The 20,517-nt window shown below is 34.9% G+C and overlaps 1 protein-coding gene across 1 annotated transcript in view; it reads left to right on the top strand.

The window, feature by feature from the left end:
• The first annotated feature begins 270 nt into the window (after nt 1–270).
• Nucleotides 271–20,517, top strand: part of LOC107656131 (calcium/calmodulin-dependent 3',5'-cyclic nucleotide phosphodiesterase 1C-like) — a 46,090-nt gene continuing 25,843 nt past the window's right edge. The window contains exons 1-3 of the mRNA XM_016443846.1: nt 271–540; nt 3,875–3,901; nt 15,812–15,879. Coding sequence (XP_016299332.1) covers nt 440–540; nt 3,875–3,901; nt 15,812–15,879 — 196 coding nt within the window. The 5' untranslated portion in view covers nt 271–439. The remainder of the gene's footprint in view (nt 541–3,874; nt 3,902–15,811; nt 15,880–20,517) is intronic.

Below are 20,517 nucleotides of genomic sequence, written 5' to 3'. Positions count from 1 at the left end.
GTTTTTTTTTCTTATGGGACTCAAACAAAAGCCTCCGTTTGCTCTGTTTAACCCCATTGCTGTCTAGGAGAAACAATTGAGATATTAAAGAGATGTCATTTGTGATTTGTCCTATGGGAAGAGACCCAGTTTGTCATTATTGATCATGGAGCCACAGGAGGCTTCAGTCATGCTCAACCCCTCCCACCAACACTCATGAAATCAGCAGTCTGCCTTAATCTGAGACGTGCTGTATTTCAGAGAGAGAGAGAGAGTGAGAGATCGTACCGCAGTACCGTCACACGCTCCTGTGCTCAGACCGGAGTGGAGCACGAGGGACAGGCGGAGAGAACAGGGCTATGACGACTGCAGCGTCCCGACCGCAGCTCAACTGAGGAGGGGAATCTGTCGCTCCTCTGCTCCGGCTCTGGGATTAAGTTTTTGTTCCCGTCTTGGCATCATGGAGTCTCCCACCAGAGAGATCGAGGAGTTTGAAAGCACCTCGCTCAAGTACTTACAGCCCGACCAGATCGAGAATATCTGGCTCCGACTGCGGGGACTGTGAGTATGAGCTTTTCAAAAGGTTTTCTTGTGTTTTCTGTGTGTGTGTGTGTCCATCTAAGAGGTTGACAAACATCCTGAATCTCACTTTTCACCCCAAAATAAGTATGGAAAAAATAAGAAATTATAATCAGAATAAACCCTAAAGCCTATTTTAGGACTGTTTTTAATGACAATTAAGCTTTTTATTTTGTTGATTCTCGTTACTGAATGTCACTTGGTGCAATAAAATGTTTTGTTTAAATCAACATAAATTAAAGGCACACTTTTCAGATTTTTTATAAAATAATTAAAATTTAAATAATTAAAACATTTTTGGATACCTTCTGGATTTGAATGAACAAATTGAGAAATTACCAAAAAGTAAATGAAAAAATAAGAAAATAATATTAAAATGTATTACTTTTTGGATTATATATATATTTATTATTTATTATTATTTTTTTTTTTTCTCTCAATTGTCCCCATGCAAAAAGTCTTGATTGTCCTACCATAATACTTAAAATTGTTATCTTTTTCTGTTTTTTTGTATGAAATATGACTTAACTATTCTGGATGGATGCACCTAAGAATGCAATTGCAAATGCAAAACATTTGCAGAAAACCAATATTCACAAATATTATTCTTTAAATTACAGTAATTGTTCCTGTAAAGAAAGGTTTTTATTGTGACTTTATTCACACTACAATGAGGTCATTTCACTGAGAGCTGGTGACTTTTTATGAATATGTTTCAAATACTTCTCAAATCTATATGAAACAGCTCCATCATCTGCAGTCAAGCTCATTTCTTCGATGTCAATCAGTTTTTCTCTCTGGCTGTTATTGGGCAGCTGGAGAGAAAGTCTCTATATTGTCCCAGAACTCAGTGAATGAAATGCAATTTCCTCAGTATGGGTGAAGAAGAAAAGACGAGTGAGAGAAGGAGAAAGAAGAAGCGAATGAAAGCAAGAAAGAGATGAATGAGGGGCGGGCTGTTTGTCTCCTCTCATATTTTCTTATTTTTGTTTATATTGGTCTTATTGTAAATGATTCTTTAGTGCATGCTATTCTAAAGAAGAGAATGTCTGTCTTTATAATCTTTCATCCAAACATAACTTGCTCCACCTCTGAAATGACTTTCTTTTTCTGTTGACGTCAACAAGAACCCTTCATTTTCAACTCCTCCCCTCAGACTTTTCATAATCCAATCAGTTCTTCATGAATAAAATCAAGTCCCTCCTATCTTATTTTCCTCGTTAAATATTTCACTTAAACATACATTAGAGTCATATTACAGAAGTAAAATTGGTTTTATGTTGACTTTAAGTTGCTCTAAGTATTTAGATTTCCAAATTTGAGCATTACCTCCAATAATTTAGTAATGGAAAAATAAATTTTTATGTATTATATTTACTATCGTGGACATTATTATTTATTATTTACTATCATGATGTATAGTATAAAAAGAATAATTCACATAAACAATAAAAAAAAGCATTTTTGAGACGTACCGGATTTGAATGAGCGAATATGATAAAAATATAATAAAATAAAAAAAACATAATTAATTAAAAAATAAAATAACATAAAAAATATAATTATTACTTTTTCACATTATAGTTATGAGGATTTATTTATTTTTTCATGAAATTTTTTTTTATGAAAATCTGTCCTAATTCTAAAATGTCTTTTTTATTTAAAAAAGATAAGTCTCTCTCCCTTATTTTTATCGTTAAATGTCATATTTCACTTGAATGTACACCAGAAGTCAGAGTCAGAATAGTTCACTAAAAATGAAAAGAGATACACTCACTTTTAAATACAATTGTACACGCCTTAATATTTGTGGGTGAACTATTCCTTTAAGAACTTTGTTGTTCTCTCTAAGGGAGAGCCAAAAACAAGAGCTCTTTTTGCCAAAATTGTGTTAGTCCCTTCACTGGGTTTGGATTATTGCCCGTCACAGGACGTTAAGCTGTTTTGCTGTGTTTGGGCATATAGAAGCAGCGGTATATGTGGATGTTAAAGGTTACTGCAGTGGGTAAATCTGACCGCATCAGCATTTAATCTCACAGAGAGCCTCAAACACACACAGCTGTCGTGAGTGTGCATGTGCGCATTCGTGGACATGGTTCTGCATGTGCGTTTGTGTGTGCGCAACACTTCAGTGGTGTGAAGCAGCACTCATAATTGTGTTTGGGGACTTTAGAAAGAAAAGGTGGACAGTAAGAAGGAGTTTCCTTTTCTAAAGAGTAATTTCAGGCACCAGTGATAGTGGCTCATGGCAGGAATGAGTAATGATTGGGCAGCTCCGAATTTTCCTGTGCGTTGACTAATTGTTTCACCGTCCTTGTGTTGTTAATGGACTTTATGGAGAGACATATATCTGTAGCTGTCAGCTACACACCATAAAAAGCAGTGCTTTAAACAGCCTGTATGAAAAGTTGACTTAATGACTTTTGAAACATAATTTGTATAGATTCATGTCTCAAAAACTGAAAAAAATTTGACTGAATTTTGATTTGATATCAATCAGGTATACAGTAAGAAGTCGTGGCCTAATGGTTAGAGAGTCGGACTCGTAACGCAAATGTTGCGGGTTCAAGTCTCGTACCGGTGGGGGGAGTGAATGTACAGCGCTCTCTCCCACCTTCAATACCACGACTGAGGTGCCCTTGAGCAAGGCACCGAACCCCCAACTGCTCCCCGGGCGCCGCAGCAAAAAAATGGCTGCCCACTGCTCCGGGTGTGTGTTCACGGTGTGTGTGTGTGTGTTCACTGCTGTGTGTGTGCACTTTGGATGGGATAAATGCAGAGCACTAATTCCGAGTATGGGTCACCATACTTGGCCACGTCACGTCACTTTTCACTTTAAGAGTTTTATTTTATTTTGTTATTTTATTTTATTATTTTAAGAGAGGGCATGTGTTTGTGTTATATGTAAATAACTTTTAAGTAAATTTGTGTTTTTTATTTTATTTTATTTTATTTTGTTTTGTTTTGTTTTGCATGAGTTTGCATGTGTTGTATGTGGAGAACTTTAAGTAATTTTTCCAAAGTGGAAGCAAAAATGTTTTGCAAATTGCAGGGCCATAAAAACAACCTGAAAAATGAATGACAAAATAATATAACTTATAAAATGCATAATAATAACAATAATTATTATTATTATTAATCTTTATGCTACAGTTAAAATAAATACATTACACCACTGATAAACATTTGATCTGAAACAGCATGAAACAGTTTAAATACACTGTGTGTGTGTTTAGTATTATTTATGAAATAAACCCAATATAATTGTGCACAATAGCTAAATGCATGTTTTAATATGGTGTTTGTTTTGTTTCAGGAGGAAGTACAAGAAAACATCTCAGAGGTAAGGCAGTGAAGATTTGAGGAGTGCTGAACTCATCACCATCCACTGTGAAAACCACTTTCAGCAATAAATGTGATTTCTCTAATACTTGTATTTCTTGTATGTGTTAGCCAAAATCAGTAACATTCACTCAAGCATGGAAAAATCTAGCTAAAACCACCCGAAGGTAGCTGGTCCAAACTGGTGTAGGTGGATGACCTCCCTTCTAATGGTCAGGCTGTTGTTGTTGTTTTTTGGAATGGCTCCATTAAGAGCTATTAACATGCATGGAACATTTCCATTCCACAAAAGGTTCCAGAAACATGCATTAAGAAAATAAATGGGGCCTGTTATGACTTCCTGTTGACTTCAAGTTGGTTTAAACTGGATTTTCCAGCAGGGGCTGGTATAAAAATGATGTAGTGTGACCAGAAACATGTATGGTAAATGGGCTCAATTTTGACTTCCTGCTGTTTTTTTGAGCTGGGTTTTCCCAGGAGGAGCTAATATTAGAAATGTGTAATTGTTTCTGATAAATTCCCATAAGAAGTGATGTCACTTGATTCTGGAGTAAGTTTGTGATGGAGTAGAGTTACTTACTGTTTTTTTTTTTGTTTTTTTTTTACATAGTAAGTGGTTGGTTACTGGTCCAACGTGGTCTACCAGGACTAACCAGCTTGCTCAAGATCATTTAAGCTCAGTTAGTATACCAGCAGTTGACATGAACTAGCTTGGACCAGCTAGAAACCAGTTCCAAAAACCAGTAAAACTATGAAGATTTTTTTTTAGTTGTGTGCAGTATGACTAGATCAAGGAAATGGGGTCAGTTTTGACTTCCTGTTATTTTTTTTCCCAGCAGCCACTGATATATTTCTTCAAATTTCTGATAAATTCCCATATAAGGAAGCTTGTTTCCACCTAAATATCTCACAAAATATTAAATATCTCACAATCTGGACTTTTTATTTTTAATTTTTTTATAAATTCATATAAACTCTGAATAGCAAGATATAAGTGCAGAATTGAGTGAAGTCAGAATTTTGAGTTTATATCTCACAATTCTGACTTTTTCCGTCATAATTCTGAGAAAACGGTCAGAATTGTGAGATATAAATGCGGAATTGTGAGGTACTATATAAACTCAAATTTGTGATATAAATGCAGAATTGCAAGATATAAACAGAATTGCAAGATAGAATTTATATAAACTCAAATTTGTGATTTAAATGCAGAATTGCGAGATATAAATTCAGAATTGTGAGATATAAACAGAATTGCAAGATAGAATTGATATAAACTCAAATTTGTGATATAAATTCAGAATTGTGAGATAAATGTAACAGGATATAAAGGCTGAATTGCGAGATATAAACTCATATTTGTGAGATATAAATGCAGAATTGTGAGATATAAATACAGAATTGTGAGATATAAATGCAGAATTGCAAGATATAAACTCAGATTTGTGAGATATAAATGCAGAATTGTGAGATATAAATACAGAATTGTGAGATATAAATGCAGAATTGCAAGATATAAACAGAATTGCAAGATAGAATTGATATAAACTCAAATTTGTGATATAAATTCAGAATTGTGAGATAAATGTAACAGGATATAAAGGCTGAATTGCGAGATATAAACTCATATTTGTGAGATATAAATGCAGAATTGCGAGATATAAACTCAGATTTGTGAGATATAAATGCAGAATTGTGGGATATAAGATCAAATTTGTGATATAAATACAGAATTGTGAGATATAAATGCAGAATTGCACGATATAAACAGAATTGCAAGATAGAATTGATATAAACTCAAATTTGTGATTTAAATGCAGATTTGCAAGATATAAATTCAGAATTGTGAGATATAAACGTAACAGGATATAAAGGCTGAATTGCGAGATATAAACTCAGAATAAAGGAAGAATTATGATATAAAAAGTCGCAATCAGAATTGGAATTGCGAGAAAGTACATCTGAATTCTGAGTTTATCTCTCGCTATTCTGACTTTTTTTCCTGGCTGAATTGTGCGATATAAACACAGAATTGTGAGAAAAAAGTCTTAATTGTGATAATTAGAGTCACAATAATAATGAGACAAAAAATCACAATTACAGAAACAAGCTTCCATCATAAGATCTGGCTGGACGTGATTATAGAGTAAGCGTGTGATTGAGTAGAGTTACCTTGTCCATTAATCGGAATTACATGGCAACACAAACCACAGTGTAGTATGTGGCTCTCTGAAAACATCTGTTGAAACAAATGCACTTCAGCCTGCACTGAGAACTCTGCAATTATGAGTGAGAAGAGGTGGAGAGAAGAACAGAGAAAGAAAGATGTCAGGAGAGCCGATGCAGAAACGTAGCGTAAGAGAGCGCGAATGAGAGAGAGAGAGAGATGGTGAAGCCAGGTCTAATATTAGAGCGAGAGTAGGTTTAATTGGGGAGGACTCAGCGGAGACTTTCCTCCGCTAACAGAGGGAGGGATGACTTCCTGTGCAGCTCCTCTCTGATTGGCAGCTCAGCGGGAGTCTGAGTAATTATGGCAGGCTAATTGGCTGCAGAGCATTCTGGGACTCTGTCATTACAGATACAACAGGACAGTTACAAACACGTGTGTGTGAGAGAGCATTCACACGGACACACATACAGTACATGAGGAAGACATGAGGGTCTTTCATTCATTTTCATACGAAATGAATTGAGCAGTTATTATCAATGTAACTTACACTTAAACATCTGTGCGATATAAATGCAAAATTGTAAGTTACAAATGCTGAATTGCAAGATATAAACAGAATTGAAAAATATAAGTGCAGAATTGTGATATAAACTCAAATTTGTGATTTAAATGCAGCATTTCTATGTAGATATAAACTCAGATTTGCAAGATTCAGCATTGCGAGATATGAATGTAGAATTGCAGGATATAAATTTCACAATATTAAAATTTTTACTGTATTTTTGAACACATAAATGCAGCCTTGGTAAGCATAAGTCACTTCTTCTTTCAAATACATTAAATTACACTTATTGTACAAAGTACAATAAAGTATATAATATATAAATTATCTTAAGTAAAAACATTTAAATATAAATAGATATTTAATATTTAAATAAGTACAGTTAATTAGTGATTGGTGCATGAGAATATTAAGGTAAAGAGAAATAAATAAAATTAAATACGTTATATAATATGTAAATTATATCAAATAAAAGCATTTAAATATATTAAAATTTAATGTAGATATTACATTAAATACAATAAACTTTTATAGAATGCAATAAGTCATAGAAAGATTTTGACTCACAAATGCACTACTATATGTGACCCTGGACCACAAAACCAGTCTTAAGTGTCAATTTTTTCGAAATTGAGATTTATACATCATCTGAAAGCTGAATAAATAAGCTTTCCATTGATGTATGGTTTGTTAGGATTTGGACAATATTTGGCCGAGATACAGCTATTTGAAAATCTGGAATCTGAGGGTGCAAAAAAATCTAAATATTGAGAAAATCATCTTTAAAGGTGTCCAAATAAAATTCTTAGCAATGCATAATACTAATCAAAAATGAAGTTTATATATATTTACGGTAGGAAGTTTGCAAAATATCTTCATGGAACATGATCTTTACTTAATATCCTAATGATTTTTGGCATAAAATAAAAATCGATAATTTTGACCCATGCAATGTATTTTTGGCTATTGCTACAAATATACCCCAGCGACTTAAGACTGCTTTTGTGGTCCAGGGTCACATGATAATTTTTGGTGCTTTTCTGGAGCTTGTTTGGACACTGTATGCTTTCGTTTATTGGAAACAAGAAACAACATGAGGCTAAATAAACCGAGACAGAATTTTCAGATTTAGGTAAGCTGTCTCTTTAAGAAGCTCTTTCTCCATATAATTTATTTACCTTTTTTTTTTTTTTTTTACATTCTCCCTGTGTTATCTTGTGTTATGGTATTTCGACCAGTTGTTAGAAATGATACAGAACAGTTCAACAGCATATTCAGTTCATCTCAAAAGTTATTGATCTGGCTCTAGTTGTCATATAACATTTCTGAATGTTGTTGGAGACCGGCAGTGGCAGAAGGTCTGAGAGCTCTTGCACCTGGAGATCGCTGCTTTGAGTAAATATAGGCTGTAAATACAGGCTGATGATCAATGCCGGACTAATTGATCCAGAATGTTGGAGTGGTGGCTGCAAACACTCACAGAAGGTAAAGAGAGAGGAGCGTGTACTGAAACACCTGCATGTAAATGATACCAGCAATCACACACACTTCACATGAGCTCTTCAAAACCACTCCACATCCTCATTGATGATAAGAGTGGGTCCTGAATGCTGACTGAGTGCGTGTGTGTGACACAAACAGGCAGATTCCTCTTAAAATATACTGAAATACAATTTATCTGTAATTTAAGTGTTTATAGACTATGCGGCCTGCATACGGTGTATACTGCTACTGTTGACTCTAACTGAAAAGCTTCCAACATTTGATGAACTTCACCAAACATCAAGAAACCAACTATAATAATAATAATAATAATAATTATTATTATTATTATTTATTTCTATTTTATTATTATTGTCGTTAACATTTATACACCACCTTTCTAGAACCATAATGATAAGAGTGGGTCCTGAATGCTGACTGAGTGCGTGTGTGTGACACAAACAGGCAGATTCCTCTTAAAATATACTGAAATACAATTTATCTGTAATTTAAGTGTTTATAGACTATGCGGCCTGCATACGGTGTATACTGCTACTGTTGACTCTAACTGAAAAGCTTCCAACATTTGATGAACTTCACCAAACATCAAGAAACCAACTATAATAATAATAATAATAATAATTATTATTATTATTATTTATTTCCCCCCCTGGTGTATAAGAATAATCTTCACAGTAACTAGATGTAACGTTTTTTTTTTTTAACGAAATAAACTTCAGTGATATATAAATGTGGACAGTCAAGTGTTAATGTCACGGTACGGTGTTAAATAAATGCACGAAGAAGATAAATAACAGTAAACAGTCTTTAATTAAGCCACATAGAGGTAATCCACAAAAAGCAGGCAGGAAACACTCCCTTCTATGTATGACCTGAACCATTTGAGTACCATCCCAGAAAGGCCGACCCAGTTTGGTACGGTGTTATATAAACGCACGAAGAAGATGAATAACGGTAAACAGTTTTAATTAATCCACATAGAGGTAATCCACAAAAAGCTGGCAGGAAACACGCACACAAAGCATAGTTAACACTGGACAATGATGAACCAAAAGAGAGCAACTTGTATACACAGGATAATGATGATTAACAAGACACACCTGAACATAATGACACAAACAGACACGAGGGAAAACTAGGTCACGGAACACACATGAGGGACGAAAACAAACTAAAAGTCCTTGTAGTGTGACAGTTAATGTGCTCATGTGACTGACATAAAGTGAGTTTCTAAATAAATAACTAAAAAATTAATTCCACTTATAATTTCACTTACACTAATATAGTTTCCTGAACAATATTTTGGTGTACATCAATAAACTAGATAACAATTAGTTTTATTACTAATATTAATTAAAAAATATTATTATATTTTTATATTATTTAAACAACAACAATAAAAATAACAATAATAATATTTATTATTATTAGTAGTAGTAGTAGTAGTAGTAGTATTGTTTTGTTATTCATTTATTTATTTATTTTTATGCATTTTGTTTTTCCTGGTGTTTAGGATTAATGTTTCTATACTCACATTGACTGGATGGAGCACGTTTCTGAAAACAGAATAAACTTTACTGTTCCGTTACTGTGTTTGCTGTGAGTAGTGAATGTTTGCATAGTATTTTGAAATTTTTTTCATTTCAAAAGAGCAAAAACGATCTTTCTTCCATAAAATGCTGGTCCCTTTAAAGTATTGACTTTCATGTTGTTTTGTTTTGGCAGTTGTAAATGGATTTTTCCTCTCTGTGAACAAAATAAAAAAGCAGTTCAGGCAGTTCCTTGCACTAGTAATTTCAGGCCTCTGTATCGTCTGCACTGGCAGCATAGATCAAACACCTGCGCAGTCCTAAACTCTCACTCACATCAACTTTGCAGCATACTTCATATCCTGTCAACACTCAGATTTACACTGATGATTGCTTTATTCACCGCTGAGTATCTCTCCTGAGGTTAATGAACCATTCATGCCACTTTATTACCTCTGCCCTCCTCCGACGTGGTGCCAGGCATCACCAATCCATCAGCTGCTCGGGCTAACAGGATTGATATGGAACCGGCTCTGGACCAACTATTAATTATTTACTCTGGCTGATGTTTGTCTTCAAATGTGTAGGTGTGTGTGTATCAGTGGCTAATGGTGGAACATTTTTAAAGAAATGGTTTCCCCAAAAAAATGAACATTCATCAGTCAGTTTTTACTAACCCTCATGTCATTTGAAACTAGCATGACTTGATTCTGAACACAATGTTCTTGCTGTTCTTTTCCATGATGTTATAGGGCTGCAGCTGACAATTATCAGTTAACCTGTTGATTATTTGTTTGATTCATTTTATAGAAAGACTAATTTCATTAGGGGAAAAAAGAAAAAATGCTTGCCTATAATATTCACCTCCACACATTTTGTATAGGGAACAAATAGCCTGTAAATGTATTAATGTCAGCTATTCTATACATTTTATGCAAAAAAAAAAAGAAGGTTTCGAATAGGGCTGTTAAACTATTAATCGCATCCAAAATCAAAGTTTGTGTTTACAACTTTACATAATATGTGTGTTTACTGTGTATATTTATTATGTATATATAAATACACACACATATATATATTTAAAATATAGATTATCTAATCATTTAGATTTTATATAAATATAAATATTTTATATATAAATATAACGTTTTTCTTAAATATATACATGCATGTGTGCGTATTTAAATATACACTTAATTTGTAAACACATGCTTTTATTTTGTATGCGATTAATCACGATTAATCATTTGACAGCCCAAAAATTTCAATATTTCAACAAAAAAAAAAATTATAATAATAATGTTTGGACTGTCACGATTAGGCCTATAAATGATGAGTAAAAAACAAAACCATAAACATCAGATAAAGTAGAACACACACTTTTGTTCTGATCATATAACACTTTTTTTATAACACATTTATTTTTCTTGTAAATGTAAAATTTTCTTAAATTTTATATATTAATTACGTTAGGCCTACTTACATGTTACATATAGGATTTCAATCGACTGTGGTAACTTTTAAAGCTAAATTTAGTGCACAACAACACATATTAAATAAATATTTTGGGCAACATTTATTGTGCTGCTTTCTTGTGTGTGCTTCCTTTGGGAAGTTTGAAGTTCAACGGATCCGTTTTGCTTGACACGACAAGCCTTTGAGAAAAATGGAAATATTCTGGTAGATTCGTAACTTTTACAGAAAATATACATTACATGTACGTTAACGCGGTGCTCACACACCTGACTAACCGGCGTTGATTAATTTGATAAATGTAAATACTATGTAAGTTGTCCATACATCTCTGTTTGAAAACCTGGAATTGCAGCTGTGTGCGGCATTATCTTCCTTGCATGGGTTGTCCAGCGCGGATGAATCTAATGTTTTGAGGTAATCAGAAGCACATTTATAACTGGAATATAATTTAATTTCATTCACATGTGTTTCATAAACACATAATCCTTCCTGGATTAAAATCCGCCATTAAAATGATACATTTAATTATTCCAGTTGCTGTGAGAAACTGCTATAAACGATCGCTCTAAACGATCGGCCACCTGCAGATAGTTTTGAACACTGGCTGGTTATGTACTTGCTCAAATATTGATTTCGGATCATTTTTAACCCAAAAAAAGTTACGGACTGCAGCTTTAAGTAATATAGTAGCTTTGCTGGAAGAACAAATCAAGTCTTTATTAACTTGAAATTACTGTATTTTATTGTATAGAAAAGAGCAGTATGGGCATTTTTCAAAACGTCTATTCTACTGAAGAAAAAGTGACACTGACAACTGAAAATATGATTCTTTAGCTGGGTTTGTGGCGTTGTAACCTGTGTAGATTATATTAAAGCCCTCCTCACTCACTGCTGGACTTCTGCATTAGTGCTGGTCTGCTATTCTTCTCCTAATGAATCAGGCTTAATTGAGCTGCTAATGGAATATTAATCACAAATGTTGGTTAATGGTCACATGACACGCAGTTAAACAAAATATTTCATAGATACTGTTAGTAAGATACATTGTAGTTACACTCAAGAGTCTTCTGCCATCTTTTCTTCCCTAGCGTCTCCAGCGTGCCATCTGGATCCCTCAGTAACTGTCCTCGTCTATTTAATCCAGATTACTCTTCTGTTTTTCTTTTAACCGACACATGTCAACACAACCCATCAGCGTCTGCTGATTTCCTCCAGTGTTTGTTTATGGGATGTGCTTGTGTCATTTACTTCCAATTTTGCCTGTGTGTTTGAGAATAAGTGACTGTGCTTGTATAGGGAGACTATACGTCCTCTCGTTCTCTGGCCAGGATTTCTAAATTGCCTAAAATGTCTGGTATTTGGCTTTGCTTTCCTGTTGTTTTCATACTTGCTGATGGTGAAGACTGAAAAGTGGTTTGACCAATAGCGTGCAGGCTTTGTACATAATCAACCAATCGTAGAGCACAAGAAGGTGAGATCTACAGACAACGGCCAAAGCAGTGCAAAATACACATACAGATAATGTATGAGGAGTGTAGAGAGATTGACAATAGGAAAACAAAGCCAAAACAAAGATATTTTAGGCAATTTAGAAGTCCTGGTCATGTCCAGGGAAAAGAGGACGTGTGGTCAACCTATTTTATTCACTGTAGGCATATCAGAGACTATCTGCCTCAAGGGCTGTGTGCTTTAGCAAGTGAATTTGATCTATACATGTAAATGATCTAATTGAGACTAATGTAGACTATAAATATATTAAATTCAGTTCTGAACGGTGTTTGCAGTTTTTACTATGCATTTTGCTGCCCACATAGGGTGCTTCAAATCAATGTGTTTGATTTCAGTTAGTATGCTGTCTAGGTAGCAGTCTATTTAGCTCACTATGGATTGGAATAGTGCCACAGTCACCCATTAAGATGCTCATTTATGGTCTGGGCGTGGGGGGTCACGTGACGCATCTAATGGAGTGGCAGTGTTGACGACGAGCTCCGGCAAAGCCTTCAAAATCTAAAAAAAAAAAAAAAAAAAAAAAAAGATGCTCATTTATCACTTTAAATGCTTTCTTTGAACAACTCTGCTTTGGTTAGAGTACAGAGCGAACCAGAGGAGTACTTAACTCTCCATTCCTGTTCATTTAAAACCAGCTGCTACATCACAGCTCTTTTCTTCTAACAGCAGCGTGTTTGATCCCAGCCGTTTTGAATTCTGTCGCTTGTTCTGTAGCTACATTTTTCTGAGATTATGAAACAGAAATATTTACTCCACTTACTCCCTGAGTCTTTCTGTCTGTCCTCGTTCTTCAGGACTTTTACCCATGGAGATGGAGAGCATATTGTTCATTAAGGCTCTCATTAACCGTCTAATTACACAGTAAAACAATGCGCTGACATTTCTCCAGACCCCGGCAACACAGTGTTCCATCATTATTTCAGATTGTTTGTCATTAATTGATTTCCTGCCCAGTCTGACCCTTAACCCACTGATTGGCTGCCACTGAGAAAGAGACTGAGTGTGTTGTTATTTCAAAAAAGTGTTTTAGAATCACTCATAAACCTTTGAATGGTAAAAGGTCTTAAAGGGGTCATCGGATGCAACATGCACTTTTACAAGTTGTTTGAACTGAAATGTGTTTTGGCAGTGTGTGTACACAACCACCCTATAATGATAAAAATCCACCCAGTGTTTTTTTTTTTATCCTGTGTGACATCACAAAAACAGGCCCCTCCCACGATAGTTTGATTGACAGTAGCATTTCAGCACAGACTGGACTGGCGTCTTACCTTAGACCCGCCCTGAGTGAGCTGTCATCAGTCCGCCATTGTTTCACCGCCAGAGCAGATGTAGACAAGAATAACTCCTAAGCGATTGAGGTGTTCTGTTGTTGGATGTAATAATGAACATAGCAGTCGTCATTTACTCCCGACATCTGAGCCGCTGAAGATGCAGTGAATCACGTTTGTTTCTCAAGGGAATGCGCCCCCGATCTACCTAAATGCGTCTATGTTCGTGCGAATCATTCGTGATCCAGCTTCACCTACAGAAGAAGTGAGTGTAAGGTTTTTTAATGAATCTTTGCAATTCGCCTTTCCTAACAATGTGCTAATTAGCAAGTTTCACGATGAATGCAGCTAAAGTAAACAGTCCTTCAGAGAGCGCCTCGGAAGAGAGGGGCGGGGTCAGCAGAGCTCATTAACATTTAAAGGAAAATGCTACCAAACGACTTGCTCTGAAAAGTAAAAAAGGTGTTTTTTATACTACCATTGAGAAATTTTAACCAAACTATGTTACAGACTTTTCATTAAGACCATAAAGAATCATATCAACTTGTGGAAAATGGGCATCTGATGACCCTTTTAATATTTTTCAAGAAAAATGGGTTTAAATGGATAATATCCAATGAATGGGAGCTTGAAGCAGACATTTAGATGTTTTAAGCCCGAGACACACTGCACGATTTTCAGCTGTCCCAGACGAAAGATTGGCATCGTGAAACAATCGTGGTGATTTCTGTGATTGTGTCTCCTAATCGGTGGTCTTGTGTCGTACAGAGAGAGGTTCAAAGACAGCCGTTGTCACGGTCTTGTGACCAAAGATAGCCTACGATCATTTTCTGACAGAGTCAGAAATTCAGCATGATCATCGCACAGTGTGTTTGCTGCTACAATCCACGTTTACAGACCAGTCAATAAAAATGTGACATGGTGCTAAAACATAAAACAGCTTACCTCAAGCTCTTATTCCTTCCTCTTTCACAGCTTCCACTTTTTTTCAGCATACATAAAAACTACAACTGTCAAAAAAAAGTGTGATTCATCATACTCTTTTTGTTTACCTCTAGCGCATGCTGATGACGTTTTATTCTTCTATAGAAACGTGCATCGTAGAGTACGAGTCAACGTCTTCATCGTATAGTCTACATGCATGTCGTACCCAAATTTATTAGATCTATATGTCACACAGTGTGATTTGCAAGGATCTTGTAGGATGGATATGGATGTTTTATGTGGCTGCTATGTTGCTCTGGTGGTTGCTAGATATGGCTTGGGTCCCTCCTTTAATATAAATCTGTGAGATTCTTTTTATCCTTCTTTATTGTCCATCACGCAAAAAAAAATCACAAGTCTAAAAGCTTAAAGTCAAAAGTTACTTTAAATCTAAAAAGGTTAAAGTAAAACCACTTTACACACAATTTAAAAAGCTGACATAATTCGACAATTATGTCACAATAATTTTGTATGTTAATATTTTAGTAATTTTAATATTATTTATTCAGAGTTGTCTAAGTCTTTAAAAATAAGTGTTGAAATTTTTGAAACATATTGTTTATTTATATTAATTTATAACAATTTTTCCATCATATTTTTATATTCTCTCTCTTTCTCCCTCTCTCTATTTTCCCTCCTGTTTTATAATCTAAAATAAGTGCCATAATGCCACACTGAAAATTTATTTTTTCATCAAGATAATTGGAGTACGTTTAACAAGAAAATACTATTTCAGTCTTTCAACTTCAAAAATGTCATGTTTAATTAAATGTTACTTGCCTTTTCTCTCTAATTACTTGTGAAAATTGTTTCAAAGCAAATCCTACACCAATTTTTTTTCCACACTGTGCACACATCTGCATAGAAATGAGCATTAGTGTGTGCGTCTGTGTGTTTTTAATCTCAGTGTGGTGGCTGTGGCTCTGCCCTACGCTGCCCCGCTCAGAGATCAGCGCTCTAATAAGCTGTTGGATTGTTTGGCCATCACATCTTCTCTGCATTTCAAACTGTTTCCAGGAAGAAAAATAACAGACCAAGGATTAAACGAAGCTTGAAGCGGGTCTTATGATGCCTGTGGTTTGAATCAGACCGAAATCTCAGGCTAGCTGTCCCCTGTGTTCTAGTTAGTGCTGCTTGCGGTTAGTATAGCTCAGGGCTGAGCCCACCCAAATGACTGTCTTGCCCACCCAATCAGAATCGGATAAAGATTGCGTAAATGTTTATTTTTTTGTGCAGTGATTAAAACCACTCCGAAGCGGACTGTGTTTTGAGAAGTATAAGATAGACATGGAGACTGCCCCAACAATCATAAAATAACACCAGAAAATTGCAGCGTTTTTCTTTTATTAGCTGAATGCAAAGCGCGCTGAATTCACGCGGCTTCAGTCTGTTGCAGAAAAGCAGAGGCTGACAGCGAGCGAAAACAGGCAGAAATATTTGTGCACTTTCACGGGGAGTTTGCGAGTTACAAGGAGTTTAATACATGAATATGTATCACTGAAATTACATGAGCAGTTGAATTAATGTTCTATAATAACCCGCTCATTCAATAATGTTTATTCATTGCATGGACGGGGCAAGATAAGCGTTTAACTAGGCTAAACAGTTCAGTTGAAAGTTTACCCCTTTTGGCTTGCTGTTAATGCTGAATGTAAGAATGAAAACACTGAAATAAGATCTTGTGTGATGAAAGGTGCATTCAACGTTACTATAGCAACAGTCGGCTTGACTGTAATATCCAGTGAAGCAAACTATTCAACTTTTTTTGTGAAATTCCACCGTTTTGAATTGAAAGCAGGTCGGTCATTTACGTGATTCGTGTAATTCATAATTATTGTGACGACAATAGCATTGTTTTGCGTTTTCAACATTAGGAATACAACTAAAATTGAATGGGTGCATATTTTAAAATAAAAAATATTATTTGCAGTTCAGATTGATTACTTAAAAAAAATCTAATTCTTGTTCTTGGCTTACAGTAGGGCTGCCATATAGGCCTATATGTGCATTTTTAGATTTTACATTTTTAGTTGAAAATAATCACCAGTGTAGAAACCATGAAAAAAAAAGTTTTTGTTGTGAAAATGCATGATATTCTAGGCTGCCCTTGAAAGCTTTTTTTTCAGTGTACATAAATTATAGTTATATATTTTTATTAGTATATATATTTTTAAATATGTCTGGATTTTTATTCTTTTTTTAATTTTTATCCATTTTAGCTTCATTTGTTTTAGTACATCAACTGAGAGATTAAATAAAATAGTTTTTTTATGTTTTATTGTTTCAGTTAAAGTTTATTTTATTTCAAGTAAGGCATTTATGCATACTCGGCTCTGTGTGCACATGCAATATCTTACAGATGAACTCTTCACATGAACAAATCGTTGACAATATCTTCTGAAATTTCTTCAAAACTCTCAGTATTCACAACAGCCCAAACCTGCAGCATCTGTGCATTTCTCACATTGATGCAAATTCAATGCAGAGATTCATTAGCCATGAAAACATGGCCTGCCTCAAAGCGTTTGAGCAGTTCTGCATGAATATCTCATGAGCAGTCAGTGTGAATGGTGGCTTGGCTTGGGAGACTGAATTTATAGCCCGCTGGATCCATCCACGTTCAAAATAGAAGCCACACTATGGGCTCTAACCGCTCTCCTCTCTCTGGCGGAAATCTCTTTTCCACAGCTATAAAAGCTCATATGATGGATGAATAGAGTTGATGTTTAATATAATAACTCTCATGCTCATAAATGCTCAAGGATGTTAGCTCTAGCCAGCCAACTTGAGCCGCGTAGAGCATCCCAATAGACTTTAGCATGCAAACATCTGTGGTTTTCACAACACAATCTCATGGCAAGCTGTAAGTATTTTGCTATCTAGCGAAATTGTAGCTAATTCGCACAATCCCCAGTGACAGTTTGGGCTGGACCTTCATGCTTTTTTAAAATAAAAATGAAATGTTGTGATGGCTAATTGCAACAGTATTTTTTATAGTGTACAAGAGCCAACCGTAGTTTCAAGCTAGAGTAGTACAGAAGCTAGAGCAAAAAAGTAGCATTGCATTTGTCTTCAGCTGTTTCTTACAGTTTATAGAAGTGTAATCTGGTGTTTAACTTGATTTAATTATATTGGATAATAATGATTGGAATATTATCAGTTTGTTTAGATGTTAGCACATGATTCACATTTTAGGTTACCTGGCAAAGCATTTTTGTGCAAGAGAAGCTTGAAGAAAGTTGGATGCCTGGCTCCCAGACTTTGTTCCAGCAGGTCTGACTTTGTAAGGGTGAATAAACATCTTGCGAATTAACAGGATTTTCCCCGTACGGTATTTGAAGCGTGCATCTGAGGTAAGACTGCAGTTATTCTCCTGTGGCAAAAAATAATCGGCTGAAGTTTCAAATGAAATGATTTTGCTTTGCTGAACTTGATTGGCAGCCGCTGACACGGGCGGCTGTGCTCATCCAATCAAATGTCATGTTCCACCTACGTGTCTTGAGACATCTGTCAATCCTGGCAGAAACAAGCTTTGTGTGCAGAGCGGTAAGGACGTCTAGTGTTGCCATGCTTCTGATGGATGGAATTATCTCCCAAACACAAGCCTGTTATATTTTTTCATCTTAAATATTTCTATAACAGTTTGCATGCAGAAAATAACTGACTGTGTGGAATAAACTCCCTAGACAAATAGAGTAAGATCTCTTGTAGGGTAATTATTGTTAACTAAGACTCAAACCATAAAACAACATTTTTATTACTCAAAATAAAATAAACGTTACTGAAATAAAATAAAATACAAAAAACTTAAACTTACTTTACTTGGCTAGTTGCCAAAATAGTCAAGGTAGTTTATGTAGTTTAACTTGATGTATGAAAAAAAAAAAAAAAAATGGTTTAAATAATTGCTTAAAGGGGTAGTTCACCCAAAAATGAAAATGTTATGTTTATCTGCTTACCCCCAGTGCATACAAGATGTAGGTGACCTTGTTTCTTCAGTAGAACACAAACGGAGATTTTTGACTCAAACCGTTGCAGTCTGTCAGTCATATAATGGAAGTGAATGGGAATCACGGCTTTGAGGGTCAAAAAAACATACACAAACAAAACCAAATTAAATCCTGCGGCTTGACTTATAAGTCTGTGATCCGCCATAAAGCAAGAAGAAGAAGAAGACGCGTCACGCACAGGCCGAAGAAGAAAACGCGGACAGTTCAGACATTGCAGTGAATCAGAGGTAAAAAACTATATAAATACTGTTCAGTTTCTTGCACAGACCGATCGTTTCGTGTCTTTGCACATCAATGTATCATCAAGCCGCAGGGTTTAATTTGGTTTTGTTTGTGTATGTTTTTTTGACTCTCAAAACCGTGATTCCCATTTACTTCCATTATATGACTGACAGACTGCAACAGTTTGAGTCAAAAATCTTAGTTTGTGTTCTACTGAAGAAACAAAGTCACCTACATCTTGGATGCCCTGGGGGTACGCAGATAAACATCAAATTTGCATTTTTGGGTGAACTATCCCTTTAAACTTTCACTAAAATTAAAGTGAAAACAAAAATCTTAAACTTATTTTAAGCTAGTTGCCAGAGCAACAATTGTCATTTTTATTTAGTTACTAAAATAATTAAAGCTAATTAAACTAAAGCTATTAAAAATATACTATGTGGACAAAGTTATAAAAATAATACAAATAAAAAATAAAAATTAATCAAATAAATTAAAAAAAATAAAAACGACAAAAACAACAAAATTACTACAACTTTTAAATTTAAGTAAAAACAAAACATGTATAGACATCTTTTAAATTGTATTAAAAATACAACTAATTTAAAACTAATAAAAATGACAAAATTTCATAAAAACTCTTTATTAAAGTGAAAACAAAATAAAAAAATTGGAAATGAACAAATATTCAACAAAACATATTACCAAGAACTGCAATACTAAATCAATGATACTAAAATAACATTGATTGTTTTCATTTTAAATTGTTTCAACTTTTTTCCTAGATAGCAATCAGTACGTTTACATGGACAACAATACTCCGATTTTAATACGATTAAGACAATACTCTGATTAAGTACTCTGTACGCATCTAACCTCCGAACCACGCAGCAGGTTCGTTATGAATGAATCTCTTCCCAAATCGTCCCTCCCTAACATTTTCGTCTCGTTTTTATTCGTTGACGAAAATGTCAATAAATATTCGTCATAGTTTTTGTCATTCAAAAAGAGTTTTAGTTCGTTATCGTCTCGTTGTCGTCAGTGAAAAAAATGTCGTTGATGAGAGTTATGACGAAAATTATTCGTCAACGAAATTAACACTGATGTGGAGTATTCCTATTTTAGTCGCATTATTTAAGTGTAGTAAAGACATGTACACACCTTAATCACATTATTACCGTCGTGTATTACTTTTTGCTTTTTCCGCATTTTGCGACAGGATACACACACGGCAGTGGTCAACCGTTTGACGGCAAATAAAAGAGCTTCAACACCGCCATCGTCTGAATGCACGTACAAATAATTAACTGCACTTAAAGGGTTAGTTCACCCAAAAATGAAAATTAGGCTGCATTTTACTCACCCCCGAGGCATCCTAGGT

The sequence above is a fragment of the Sinocyclocheilus anshuiensis genome, unplaced genomic scaffold (assembly GCF_001515605.1).
Source record: "Sinocyclocheilus anshuiensis isolate Anshui unplaced genomic scaffold, SAMN03320099.WGS_v1.1 scaffold1803, whole genome shotgun sequence".
In the NCBI taxonomy this organism is placed as follows: Eukaryota; Metazoa; Chordata; class Actinopteri; order Cypriniformes; family Cyprinidae; genus Sinocyclocheilus; species Sinocyclocheilus anshuiensis.
The sequence above is the reverse complement of the archived record's forward strand: the minus strand, read 5'-3'. Positions and strand labels throughout refer to the sequence as shown.